The sequence below is a fragment of the Anabrus simplex genome, chromosome 1, assembly GCF_040414725.1.
Source record: "Anabrus simplex isolate iqAnaSimp1 chromosome 1, ASM4041472v1, whole genome shotgun sequence".
NCBI lineage: Eukaryota > Metazoa > Arthropoda > Insecta > Orthoptera > Tettigoniidae > Anabrus > Anabrus simplex.
In genome coordinates this window covers 1,078,352,755-1,078,366,985 of record NC_090265.1, presented here as the reverse complement: position 1 = coordinate 1,078,366,985, position 14,231 = coordinate 1,078,352,755, and the positions used below count along the sequence as shown (strand labels likewise).

The following is a 14,231-nucleotide window of genomic DNA, read 5'->3' as shown; positions in this document are numbered from 1 at the left end:
GTAAATTTATAGTGAGAAGGTTATAATTCCTCTACTTGCGTTCGGAATATGTTTTCACGATACATACAGTATGGTTAAGTTGTGTTAGGTGACGCTATTTGAGTAAGAAAATTGAAACGTTTGCCACAAAATGAGATTGTTCATCTTTGGTAGGGTATTGTTTTTATGCTACGTGCACTTGCGAGTGCTCTTGTCGACATTTGAAGGAGAATATGTTTTCGTAATAAATATGTAACATGGTTGATAGCCGTTCTTAACTCGTTAGAAATAAAGGCTAAGTAAATAATCACTTAATTTCAATACTCTACACTGAAATTAAGTAGGAATGCAATATACCTCAAGATATGGCAGCGCACATCACTGATTTCAAAGGTTAGTTTATATTTTATCGCAGCTGGTTAAATTTAAGAGAGGCTATTCCCATGTAAATTTATAGCGAGTATGTTATCATTTCTCTACTGGTGGTTGGAGTATGTTTTCATGATACATATAGTACGGTTAAGTTAGGTTAGGTGACACTGTCTCTATAAGAAACCTGAAACATTTGCTATAAAATCCAATCAATCATCGAACCGTATAGTTTCCTCGCTATGTACAATTGTAAGCTCTCACGTCGACATTTGAAGGCGATATTGAAGTCTATTAGTAATACCCGTCGACTGCTGTTCTCTAAAAAATATCTTAAAAAACTCTAAGTGAAAGACGATAACAGGTTTTCGTAATAAATACATAAATGACGAGGCTGATAGCAGTTGTTGACTCGCTAGAAATAAAGGCTGATATAAACAATCAGTTAATTCTAATGTTATACACGGAAATTAAGAAAGAATGTGATACACCACGATATGCCAGAGTACATTGCTGATTTCAGAGGATAGTTTATATTTTCTCACATCTAGTTAAATTTCGGAAAGGCTATTCCCATGTAAATTTGTGGCGAGGAGGTTATTATTTCTCTATGTACACTTTAAATATGTTTTCGTGATACATATATGGTTAGGTTAGGTGACGTCGTTTGAAGAACAAAACTGACACGTTTGCCACAGAGGCCTCTGGAGTGATACTATAAATTTTCACAATGAAATTAAACATACAAGTTCATGTAGTATCGGATTTCGAAAAATAACAAACGAGTAAGCCATAGTGTGGGATATCATCTGCAAAAATACTGGTTTTGAAAAAATTGATGCCAATTCATACCGATTTCAATGTTAATGGGGTTTTCCCTGACTTTTACGAACGGATATAACGACAATCCTCTATAGCAAGTAAATTTTTCGCTGCTATGAATTCTTGCTGTAACAGACTTCTACTGTATTTCTTTCATGTGACATTCTAATCTACTCTGTGTTTTTCACTCTTATCGATGTAAGTTGATTTAATTTTCCTTATCCAGGAAGAATATTCACAAACATGCTAATAATTCTTTGTGTTTAAGAATAACACTACACTCCCATTCTACATAAGGCCTGCTAGAATGGAAGATGATGACTGCACTCTTTGGGAAGGATGAAATTAGAAAAAAACAAAATGGTGGACAGCTGGAAAATGACAGGAGATATAATGCAAAACGCAACAAATATGCTAAAGAAAGAGATAATCATGATAAACCATTCCTTGACTACATAGTCAATAAAGCTGGGACTAGGATTTAAGAAAATAGACACACCAATCTGTAAAATATACTACAGGTTAGAAGGTTGTTTGCAAAACTGAAAGCTGGGCTTTTTGAAAGATGCAAATCACCCTTGGGAACTCACAAAAATATATATCACAGCAAACTCAAAATTATGACTCATTTCTTAGCAAAGACTAAGAAAATTGCCATAAATAATGCTTACGAACATTTCCTGAACTTGGGTAGGCTTTGTATTTTTTAGAATTTGCTTTACGTTGCATTTTCACAGATAGGTCTTGTGGTGATGACGGGACAGGAAAGGGCTAGGAGTGGGAAGGAAGCAACCATAGCCTTATTTCAGGTACAGGCCCAACATCTGCCTGGTGTGAAAACTGAACACCATCCTCAAGGCCACTGACAGTGGGGTTAGAACCCACTATCTCCCGCATGCAAGTTGACAGCAATGTGACCCAAATTGTGGAACCATTTACTTGGTTTCTCAATGTTTGTGTCTTGCATAATACCATACGTCAGAAAACATCTTCATGAAACACAACCACTTGTAAAATGACTACTGACTGGAGCTGACAACTGGACAGCTACAGTAACACGCATAATCCAAACACAGTTGTTTCTAAAAATTTGTATAACTTATATTGGCAGAACCATGCTTTCCCATTCACTACTGGTCCCACCTTAGAGCAAATTGCATTGTAGGTGTATGGCAGTGGAGGCAGAAGGGCCTGCAGACCAGCATAGAAGCAGCTTCTGATGAAAGTAATGTGCAAAAAGCGATTGATATTGGCTAAACTGCATAGAGATTGGACTGTGGAAGATAGGAAGAAGTCATATTTTCAGATGAAAGACATTTCAAAGTTTGTGGTTAGCAGGTTACTTCTGTATGTAAAGAAATATCAGAGAAAATCTCACTGGGCCATATTCAACAAACACTTAAATATCCTCCAAAAGTTATGTTCTGGGATGTTTTACCTACAATGAGCTAGGATATTTCTTCTCTGTTAAGCATAAGGAAAATACAGTGGAACCTCGATTCTCCATTTTTAGAGGGACCATGAAAAAAAAAAGTACAACACGGGAAAATAGAAAACCTGGGAATGAATTAAAACCATACACAATTTGGCTAAATATCACAAAAATGAAATAAAATATAACCCAGATTTTACGTGTCCTCGGAAGAAATTTCAAGTCCCAAAAATTGTTCCATTAGAGCAGTGCAATTTTATATTTGATTTTGTGTAATTCGCAATAAATATTTACATTTCCTTAACGCTAAATGTTAAAATTCTCAAATATTTATTTCTATTTGTTATGGTTATGGGACATTAAGAACCTATGAAAAAGACGTCATGTGCTTGCTACGGATGATTCAAAGCAGATGAAGAATTTAGAGTGCAGGATTTTAGGGCTAAAGTGAGATGTAGGACTAGGATGCACATCCGTCCCCAGCCGCTGTAGTACAGTAGAAGAGAACCCTCGTTTTAATGACAATGTTATTATGCCCTTCGAAAATTCCTGTTTTAAACTGTGCAATATTCTTCGGTTACAATGAGAATCCTTTTAATGATTCATCCATTATTATGGGAAAATTTGGGCATTAGTTTTTATTCATTATCAATATTCATACATTTATACTGAATGCGACTGATCATCTTCTGAATAGATTCCTGCTACGCACGAGTGAGTCAATCTTGAGCAAGCCAGAGCTCTTCTCACAACTCCGACTGGTGAAAACAAACATCGGGGGAACATGTTTTCACAATAAGTGCAATGACAGCAGTTTGTTAACTCCTTAGAAATAAAGGCTGAAATAAACGAGTGCTTAATTTTAATACCATGGCCATCCGGAAAGTAGTTACCCATTAGCGCCGCATGAAGCGCTGACGACTCGGGTAGCTGCTGGGCAAGGTCAAACCGCGTCAGTGGTTTGTCTGCCTGCTCTGTGAGATGTTGCGTGACGCTAGCATTGCCTGTGTTGTGTCTGTGATTGTTTAAAATATTTAAACAAATTGAGAACCCCACCAGTTGTGAAGTGAGGGCCGTGATTAAATTTCTTAATGCACGAAACGTTCGACCTTGTGATATTCATCGCCAATTAACGTAGGTGTATGGAGACAATGTGATGGACGAGTCATCTGTTCGGCACTGGTGTCGCAACTTCAACCTGGGGAGGGGGAATGTACACGATGAGTAGTGTTCAGGGAGACCATTTGTCATTACAGATCAACTGCTGAGCGCAGTAGACAAATTGCGTGAGGAACGATTGGCACATCACAACTGATGAACTCTGTGAACATTTTCCTAATGTGTCTCGAACAATTGTTCATGAAATTGTCAAAGACCATCTGCATTATTCAAAAATCTGTGCAAGGTGGGTCCCTCGCATGCTTACAGAGGAGCACAAAACCAAGTGTATGGCTGCAGCACTGACATTTCTGGGACATTATTCCGATGAAGGAGACTTTTTCCTGACTCGCATCATTACTGGGGACGAAACATGGGTTTGTTATGCATCACCTGAGAGTAAACGACAGTCAATGGAGTGGCATCATGTTCATTCACCAACCAAACCAAAATATTTCAAGACAGTTCTGTCCACCAGGAAACTCATGGCAACCGTTTTCTGGGATCGCCAAGGTGTACTGCTCATTGATTTTATGGCCTGTGGAGACACAATTAATGCTAATGCGTATTGTGAAACATGTCTTTCTCCTTCATGACAATGCCAGGCCTCATGCAGCTGCGATAACACAACAACTTTTGCAGCAATTCAAGTGGGAAACCTTCGACCATCCCCCGTATAGCCCGGACTTGGCCCCTTCGGATTTTCATCTCTTTACGAAGCTTAAAGATTTTATAGTGGGTAAAAGATTTGACAGCGATGAAGAACTTAAACGAGCCGTGACTACGTATCTCAATACGCAGGCGGCGGAGGACTATGACGCTGGAATACAAAAACTCTTCCCACGTTATGACAAATGCCTAAATTTGCTTGGAGATTATGTGGAGAAGTAGTGTAAAGTATGCTCTTTCCTATACAAATGTGTATATTTGTTAATATTTACTCCTGTGTCTTTATTGAGCAAACGGGTACCACTTTCCGGACGGCCTTCGTACTATGTACTGAAATAAAATAAGAATGTGATACTTCTCCTTCATAAGATACAACGGTGTGCATAACTAATTTCAGAGGTTAGGTTATGTACTCTCGCATCTTGTTAAATTACAGAAAGGTTGTTCCCATGAAATTTATAGTGAAAACGTTATTATTCTACAGGGAGCTTGAAATATGTTTTTATAATACCTGCGCAGTAAACCTAGGTTAGGTGATGCCGTATGAAGTAAGAAAATGGAAACATTTGCCACAAGTCTCTGGAGTGACGCTAATACAATTTTTAAGAATGACACTGAATATGTGTGTTCAGATTATTGGAATTAGAAAATACATGCTAATGAGTAAGCCGCTGCTTGGAAAACATCCACAAATATGTTAAAACATACTGATTGCTGTTTGATACCACTTTTAATGTGTTTTTGAGCAAGTTTTTATCTTTCCCGACTTTTAGGAAAAATCATGTAAAACATTATAACAACAACCTTAAGCCAAAGCAATTTTGCAATCACCGACAAAAGTCTGTCAAAAAAAGGGGTAAACATAGGCTCACCATTATGAGGAATAACAGCAAACATAATACTTAAAAACATTGAAAACAATTTCTTAATCAACTAAGAGATGTAGAGGGAGAGCCAGTCTGCAAGTACACTCACCAGCAAAATTAATGGATCACTTGAATTATCCAAGAAAAAAGCATGTTAAATTGTGAAACAATTGTTTTATCATTTACACTGATCATGTTCATGAAAAAATTATATAAGTAATATTAACTGTCTGTTACTGCTACCCTAATTTACTTAGATATTTCTTTTTCAAGAAAATAATCACGATTATCAGGAATAATAGCAAAATTAATTCTTAAAAACATTGAAAACAATTTCTTAATCAACTAAGAGACGTTGAAGGGGCGAGAGATTATTTTTTTCTTTCTTCTATTTGCTTTACGTCGCTCCGACACAGGTAGGTCTTATGGCGACGATGGAACAGGAAAGGCCTAGGAATGGGAAGGAAGCGGCCGTGGCCTTAATTAAGGTACAGCCCCAGCATTTGCCCGGTGTGAAAATGGGAAACCACGGAAAACCCATCTTCAGGGCTGCCGACAATGGGATTCAAACCCACTATCTCCCGGATGTGAGCTAACAGCTGCATGCTCCTAACCGCACGGCCAACTCGCCCGGTAGACAGATTTTTAAAGGTGTGCAAGTACACTGACCAGCAAAATTAATGGATCACTTGAATTTTCTAAGGAAAAAGCATGTTACTGTAAATTGTGAAACATTTGTTTGATTATTTATACTGATCATGTTCATGAAAAAATTATATAAGTGATATTATCTGTCTGTTACTGCTACCCTAATTTAGATATTATTTTTCATGAAAACAATCAGTGTAAGTAATAAAACAATGTTTCACAATTCAACATGCTTGTTTATTTGAAAATTCAAGTGATCTATAAATGTTGCCAGTCAGTGTAAAAGAAGCTACAGAGCTGGTTTCAAATAGAGGGTTATGGAAGCACTCGGTTAATTTGCAGAGGCTTGCATACTGAATGCTAAAAGGCATAACAGTGTACAATGAAGATGCATGTATGAGATAATGATCCAACATCTAGCAATCACATTTCCTTATATATGTGCATTCAGCAATTATTCAACTCGGTTCAGCAAATAGCATAGATTTGTTATCTGATGATAGTGCAAAGGAACAAATTTGTTGTGGCGTACCCAAGCATTTATTTCTTCTTCTTCTTGTTTTATGACCACATAGGATCCCTCTAGTCAGTCCATCGTTCAGGTCTCATTAAAGGAATTGTTCGGGCTTTGTGGTCTTCCCAGTACTTCTCCAGACTCTCCGATCCTTGTACCCTTACCTCGGTTGAAAAGGTGTGTGTTACGCAAGCAAGCAAGCATTTATTTATTTATTTATTTTCAAAGAACAATCTGAGCCAAAGCTAGTTAGAGTGCAATGCAGGTCTCTTGCTTAGATAGCATGGGCAGTTCTCTAAAAATAGTTTCAATGGCTACAATATGTCCCCAGGTCTTTTAAAAATTCTGTCTGAAAAATTTTTCATAAAATAGCCATACACCCTATTTTCGAACCTTAAAACATAAAAAGTGTGGCTGATATGCAAGTAAGTATGATAAGAAGTGACGATGGGAGGTTGAAACAAAATGGAGCATACAGCTTATAGATACAGATTTGTAATGCATATTATCTGTTTCAATTCCACGCACCAAAAATCCTGGAACTCCCCAGAGAGAGAGAGAGAGAGTGTGTGTGTGTGCACGTGCATACTAATTTCTGAAGAACAGTTTGTTGGAAGGAATTCATGATGATAATGGTGATGTGATGATGATGAGCAATTAATGGGAATGAATAATACAATTTTTGAGACAAATGGTAGAATGAACATATCAGAGTGAGTAAATAAATGTACACACTTCCTACAACAGCTGGTTCATCCTGAACACGGGTCAGAGATGTAACAAGGAGTGAATAGATGCGGTGCACAGTATTGCAGATCTCCATCTGCAAAGCTTGAGGTGCAGCACGAACATTGTCCAAATAGTGGTGGAGCTGGGTACTGGTAGCTTCTCCTGACAATCCTCCCAACCCAAAGCAGCCCACCAGAAGTTGTTGGTGTACCTGTAAATGTAAAACTTTGTTCAGATTGACAATAATGTTAGATACAAGAGACACAGAACTCTCCAAAGAGGAAAGAAGAAGAATGTTGCTTAAACCCAGTCCATACTGAACTGAAACATTTCCATAATCTAATTATGACATGCAGTCCAGCATCTCTACTATAAATCTGAAAGGAAAATGAGCCTCCCATTAGACAATTTATGTGGATTTTACTAAGCCTAAAGCAGCTATACAACAAATTCTAATAGTGAGAGAAACAACTTCACTAAATTAACTCTAGATCAATGCTACTTAAGAGTTTACTTCTAATATAAGAAGTAGTTCCACACAAAAGTCTAAGCACCATATTTTTTAGTTATCCTGCTAATATATAGAAATAATTTCACTGAAGACTAAAAAGGTCAAGAGACAATCACAATCTCATTAAAAATGGGTCTGTTAATTTCTTTTCTTACGTGAACAGCAATAAAACTTTCTAATTGAAAGATAATATGTTCACAATGGATATAGACATTAACAAACTCACTAAGTTATTCAAAATGGCAGCAGTTTAGGAGTTAATATTCACTGCTTACTTTATAACAGGGCCATTTTTAACATATTTGCATTCTGTTTTTTTATTTAAAAATAATAATGAACAAAGTATTTTTCTTCTTCTTCTTATCGTTTGGGCCTACTGAGGACCACAGGGCTCGTTTCGGCTCCTTGTATGGAAATTCTGTTTTTTCTTCGCCCAGAAAGCTTTCATCTTCTGGCTGTGTACTTGTTTCCTTTCCTCGGTCCACTTCAGTCGGGTGGTGCCTGTACTCCGTTTGCTGATGAGAGACTCTGGAAAGACACCTTGAAAGGTCAACTGCCGGAATAATACACGATCCTGTATGGTTTGTTCTGATATCCCCAGCTGTTCTAAGCCGGACTTCACTGTGGTGATCCATTTTTTGGACGCTTTCCATCTGCATGTAATGGTAAAGATCTTGTTGGTAATTCTGTAAGTACTCATACGAGTCAAATGCCCAGAGAAAGTCAATCGCTTCTTCCTCATGGATGTAACGATGTCTTCTTGATGGTCATAGATCTCATTGTTGTGCCTTATCCTGTAAGTACCATACCCTTCTCTTATTGGTCCTAAAGTCCCCCTCAGTATTTTTCGTTCCTTGAGCTCTAGCTTTCTCAGTGGACCTTTCCTGTTCATCAGAAGACATTCAGCGGCGTACAGTACGGACGGTCTTACTACTGATTGTAATGTTGGAGTTGAAGGTTCTTAGAGAGGCACTTGGATGTATAGATGCTCTTACAGGTATGGTAGATCCTTTCCAACTTGGTGCATCTGGTGTCTATTGCTAATGTCTTATTCTCGGTTGCTGAAATCCACTCCCCTAGGTACTTCACTGCAGGAACCTTACGAATGGTGGTGTTTTCCAATGGCATAGTAGGTGGGACTCCCTTTATGTTAGTCATGAACTCAGTTTTCTTTATATTGACCCTCAAGCTGGTTTTAGCTGCTATGGTATCGAGCAGGGCCTCTCAAACGCCCAAAATCTCACGCGTGCGGATAGAGGCGCAAGAGCTCCGCGCACTGTGCATCGCTGCCGCTCGGCATGGCTCGGATCAACGCTTCGTCTCTGGGCTACTCGGCTAAGCTCGGCTCAACTCGCCTATACTCGGTTCAAGTCAGCCGATATGGAGCACTACAGCGCAAGTGGGGCAGAGGGAGACAGGCGGAGCGAGCGAGACAGGCGTGAGGAAAGAGGGAGTAAGCGCTATTGCTCCAAATCGAGGAGTGGGCGGGTCTGCACTCTGATCAACCAAGCCATGTCGTCTTTTGCACCGTACACAGTGCATGCACCACGCGCATGCACCCTGAGAGGCCCTGGTATAGAGGCTCTGTAGCTGGTGAGTAGCTTCTTCTATGTTGTTGGCTAATAAGGTAAGGTCGTCGGCACTGTACATATTAGAGCTGTTAATAAATACTAAACTAAGGAAATCAATGCAAATCAATTGAGAGAACACCTGCCACCTGGGCGACAGTCCTGAATGCAGCTCAATGATGAGAGATTCACTGACTGATCTGATAACATTTTTCCCTTTGTTAAATTACTGAGCTACCAGACTGATCCTCTGATAGTTTGGCAGAGCAAGAGTTAAATGTATTTGTTGAAGTACACTGTTCATTTACAAAATATCATAAGGCTACTCTTGGAAAAACAAGTAATTTTATTTTTAATTCAAGCCAAACTTCTCTTGCTTAATCAAATGTTTGCCTTTTAATTTAATTGTTAATTTTTCTCAGTTTATTAATGCATAACTTTCTCACATCTTGAACTCTGCACAGTCATGGAAAGGGCTACTTCATTTTAAAGATTAACCGTCATTGACAGGATAGATTTTGAACAACTGCAGAACATGTATCTTCATCATTCCTTCAACAGTAATGTCATCTAGTGGAGATAAGAGTAGCAGCAGAAGAGAAGGCACCCACCTCAACTACACAATAGTCAGTGTAATTTTATTGTTGAATAGTTTCATGGGCTTGGGACGCTACAGGTCGCCCTTGTGTACATGAATGAATAATAAGGTCTCAAAAATTAATGAGGTAGATAAACTGCATGTATAATAGAGTGTGTACTGTGACTATTATTAAGGTTAGGATTTGGACAGGTGCCCTGGGATGTGAAACAAGGTTCTATCTTACCATTTTCTAGAAGTGCGTGGACTAACCCAGGAGAAAATTGTACTCAATACAGTTATTATTATTATTATTATTATTATTATTATTATTATTATTATTATTATTGGTGGTGGTGGTTACAGACCTTTATGTATGCTGGACACAGCTGGAAAAGGCCTGGAGAAACTTCTGCAGCCCAGAATTCACTCAGCAGTTCAACTAGCAGGGGATCTATCTGTTCGTCAACATGGATTTCGGAGAGGACACTCGACGCTAGATGCAGTGTGGGAGGTGGTGAATACAGCAGAAAGGGCACAAATGGGCAACCATCATTCCCGTAAATTGACACTTCTTGTGACCCTGGATGTGAAGAATGCCTTCAATTCGGCAAGATGGAGCGACATGTTGGTAGCTCTTGAAGAAACTTTCAAGCTACCACAATATCTTATGCGCATAATGAGAGATTACTTCAAAGATCGCACTCTGTTGTATGATACGGAAGATGGAGAAAAGACAAAGCGTCTAATGGCTGGTGCAGCGCAGGGATCGATCCTTGGCCCAGATCTATGGAACATAATGTAAGATGGCTTGTTACGTCTGGAGATGCCAGAGGACACGAAGCTTGTGGGCTACGCTGATGATGTGGCCACCTTGATAGTAGCTCGTAATGTTGAAATGGCTCAAATTAAACTGAACCAGGTGATGCGGCGCATAAAAGAATGGACGATGAGCCATAGTCTAACATTAGCCGAACACAAAACGGAGATAGTTCTTCTGACGAGGAAAAGGATCGAAACTCTTGTACCAATGACTGTTGGAGAGTTAGTGATTGAAACATCTGCGAGCACAAAATATCTAGGAGTGACAATTGACTCCAAGCTCACATTCTGGAATCATATTCAGAGAGCGACAGACAAGGCAGTAAAATACATGACTGCACTTAGCAGACTAATGGGAAATATTAAAGGTCCGAAATCCAGTAAACGACGTCTTCTCATGTCGACGGTTCAGTCAGTGCTCCTATATGGCTCTGAAATCTGGGCTGAATCCTTGAGATTTGCTTAGTATTGGAGAAGGATAGTTGCCGTACAACGGAGAGCGGCTTTACGTATTGCATGTGCATACTGCACGGTTTCCGAACCTGCAATCCTCACGGTGGCAGCAATAGCCCCAATAGACCTACTCGCATTGGAGCGGCATGAAATCTGGCGTACCAAAGGAGAGCTGGGAAAGAAATGTGCAAAGAAGCTTGCCTTCAGTCAACTGATGAGGCGAAGGCAACTCAGATGGGAAAGTGACCCTCGAGGCAAATGGACCAAGCGACTGATACCACGCTTGGACATCTGGGTTGAAAGGACCCATGGTGAAGTAAATTACTACCTCACGCAACTTCTAACAGAACATGGATATTTCCGGAAATTCCTGCATAAATTGGGCAGAGCGAGTGACGCAGCATGCATATACTGTGATGACATTGACGATGTATTTCACACCTTTTTTGTATGCGGCCATTGGACGATTCAGAGAAGATGTGTGGAAACTGAACTAGGAGAATTGACAACAGATAATATTATTTCGGTGATGTTGTGAAATCAGGAATCCTGGGATCGCGTGGCAGGGCATGCGGAGGACATCCTTCGTCAGAAGAAGAAGAAGAAGAAGGATTTGGAAGCATACAAACGTTCATAAAAGAGAAATGAAGAAAGAAGACGTCTGAAAGACAAAGCACGATATCACCCTGAAGTAATGCGAGAGTGGTTCCGGGGTGATGACACACATCGTGGGAAAAGGGTGTGTGGTTTTTAGTGGGTAAGAATCCCACACACTTGTGGAGTGTGGACCCTTCACAAGTGTCTTTTGAAGATTTTCCACCATCCCTCGTAAAAAAAAAATTATTATTATTATTATTATTATTATTATTATTATTATTATTATCATCATCATCATCATTATCATTATTATTTGTACCTTTCAATGTGAAAAATATCATAAAGGGTTACTCTAATCAGATAAAAAGTTGAACTAAAATTGTTTTCAATACATAGCAGCAGATTCTGCCATTTTACTGTAAGGCCTTGGGGGGAGAAAGTTAGCCTGGCCTTGGCTGCAAGTGATGTCACCAAGTTAGGGCCCTGCCTGCTCACCGTGCTGCAAACCAGTCAGGAATGAGCCAGGCATGCAAAGCTACCACCCACTACCATCACTCTGTCAGCGCCCCGTTATCTCGCTGGAGGCCTCCCGGTGGTGTGAGAGAGAACCGGAAGGTGAACCCAGAGCTTTCGAATTTGAGAAGATTCCAGGGACTTCTAACCCCCTTGTGTAGTATCTAGAAGGGCCAGCCTCCCTATTTAAGGCCGGTCAGATGAGCTTTGACACTTTAGTTGGAGATGAGGTCTCAGTATGTGTCAGCCTCTGTCTGAGAGTGTGCTGCCAAGAAGTGCCAATGTGGACCATTGGGTCAGTCAGTGGACAGTGATGGTTCAGTGTAGTAGTCACAGAGTTAGTGCTGTGTGCTAGCACTGGGTGGAGTACTGTACATGAGAGTACACCCATGGAGTACACAGTCCGTGGTTCAGTATAACTGAGCAACGCAGTTCAGTGAGACAGTTCTGTCTATGAAGAGACTGTTTGTTCTGTTGCATATGTCACTGAGGAGTAGTCTCTTGATTCAGCTGCTGCGACTGAATGTTGTGTCTCTGGAGCAGCGCGAGAGAGCTGGGCTGGGTATCAGCACTACTGAAGTAAACAAACCTTGAGAGAACATGATTTTGCAATAAGTGCGCTGACAGCAGTTGTTAACTCCTTCGAAATAAATGATTGCTTAATTTTAATACTAGGTACTAAAATAAAATAAGAATGTGATACTTCGTAAACAAACCTTGGGAGAACATGTTTTTGCAATAAGTGCGCTGACAGCAGTTGTTAACTCCTTAGAAATAAATGAATTGCTTAATTTTAATAATGGGTACTGAAATAAAATAAGAATGTGATACTTCTCTTTCTCAAGATGCAGTGGTGTGCATAACTAATTTCAGAGGTTAGGTGGTGTACTTTCACATACGGTTAAATTGCAGAAAGAATTACTCTACACGGAGCTTGAAATATGTTTCATAATATGTTAACGGTAAACCTAGGTCAGGTGACACCGTTTGAAGCAAGAAAATGGAAACATTTGCCGCAAGACTTTGGAGTGATGCTATAACAATTTTTAAGAATGGAACTCAACAATTATTATTATTATTATTATTATTATTATTATTATTATTTGAACCTTCTTTACGAATATGCCAAATAAACATCGAAGGCATATCCAGATCGAAGAGTGAACATCTTTCTAGAATCCTTCTTGAAAACAACATCGATTTAGTGACCATTCAAGAAACTCATACTGCGACTGAGGAACAGCTAAGATCGAGAGGAAAAATTCCTGGTTATATCGCTATTGGGGCAACCTACCACCAAACGTATAGGGCAGCAACCTATGCTCGTTCAAATCTACAAGATGTTCGGCTCATTTCAGCAACGGTAACTGACGATGTTCACGTGGTAACTGTTGACATATCGCGCATCAAAGTGGTAAATGTATATAAACCACCATCTGTGGCTTGGTCAAATGAAGTGCTCCTCACCCAGAATCATCCAGCAATATATGTCGGAGATTTTAATAGTCACCATCCGAACTGGAAATATGATGATGCAGATGAATGTGGCTCTCAACTAGTCACCTGGGCTGAAACTAATAATCTACACCTGGTTTTCGATGTGAAAGATAGAGGAACCTTTAAGTCAGCCCTCTGGAAGAGAGAATACAATCCTGATCTTTGTTTTGTCACTGAAAATGTAAACGGTATTGTCCTGCCTACTGCAAGGAAAGTAATGGAAAACTTTCCCCAGAGTCAACACAGACCTGTCATGATAACTACAGGAATACAAATACCTTTGGTTAAAAGCACACCTCAACCACGCTGGAATTTCAATAAAGCCAAGTGGGATTGCTTTTCAGAAGATCTTGACAAATGTGTCCGATTCATACCGCCTATTCAGTCTAACTACGAACGTTTTGCTGGACTTATTATCTCAATTGCCAAGAAATATATTCCAAGAGGGCTGCAGAAAGAGTATATCCCTGGATGGAATGAAACTTGTGAGACACTCTATGAGGAGTA

The 14,231-nt window shown here is 39.6% G+C and overlaps 1 protein-coding gene across 1 annotated transcript in view; it reads right to left on the bottom strand.

Moving 5' to 3' along the window:
• LOC136858059 (probable E3 ubiquitin-protein ligase HERC1) overlaps positions 1-14,231 on the bottom strand; it is an 850,878-nt gene that overhangs the window by 574,572 nt on the left and 262,075 nt on the right. Inside the window, exon 23 of the mRNA XM_068225263.1 lies at positions 7,193-7,397. Within this exon, the coding sequence (XP_068081364.1) occupies positions 7,193-7,397 (205 nt within the window). The remainder of the gene's footprint in view (positions 1-7,192; positions 7,398-14,231) is intronic.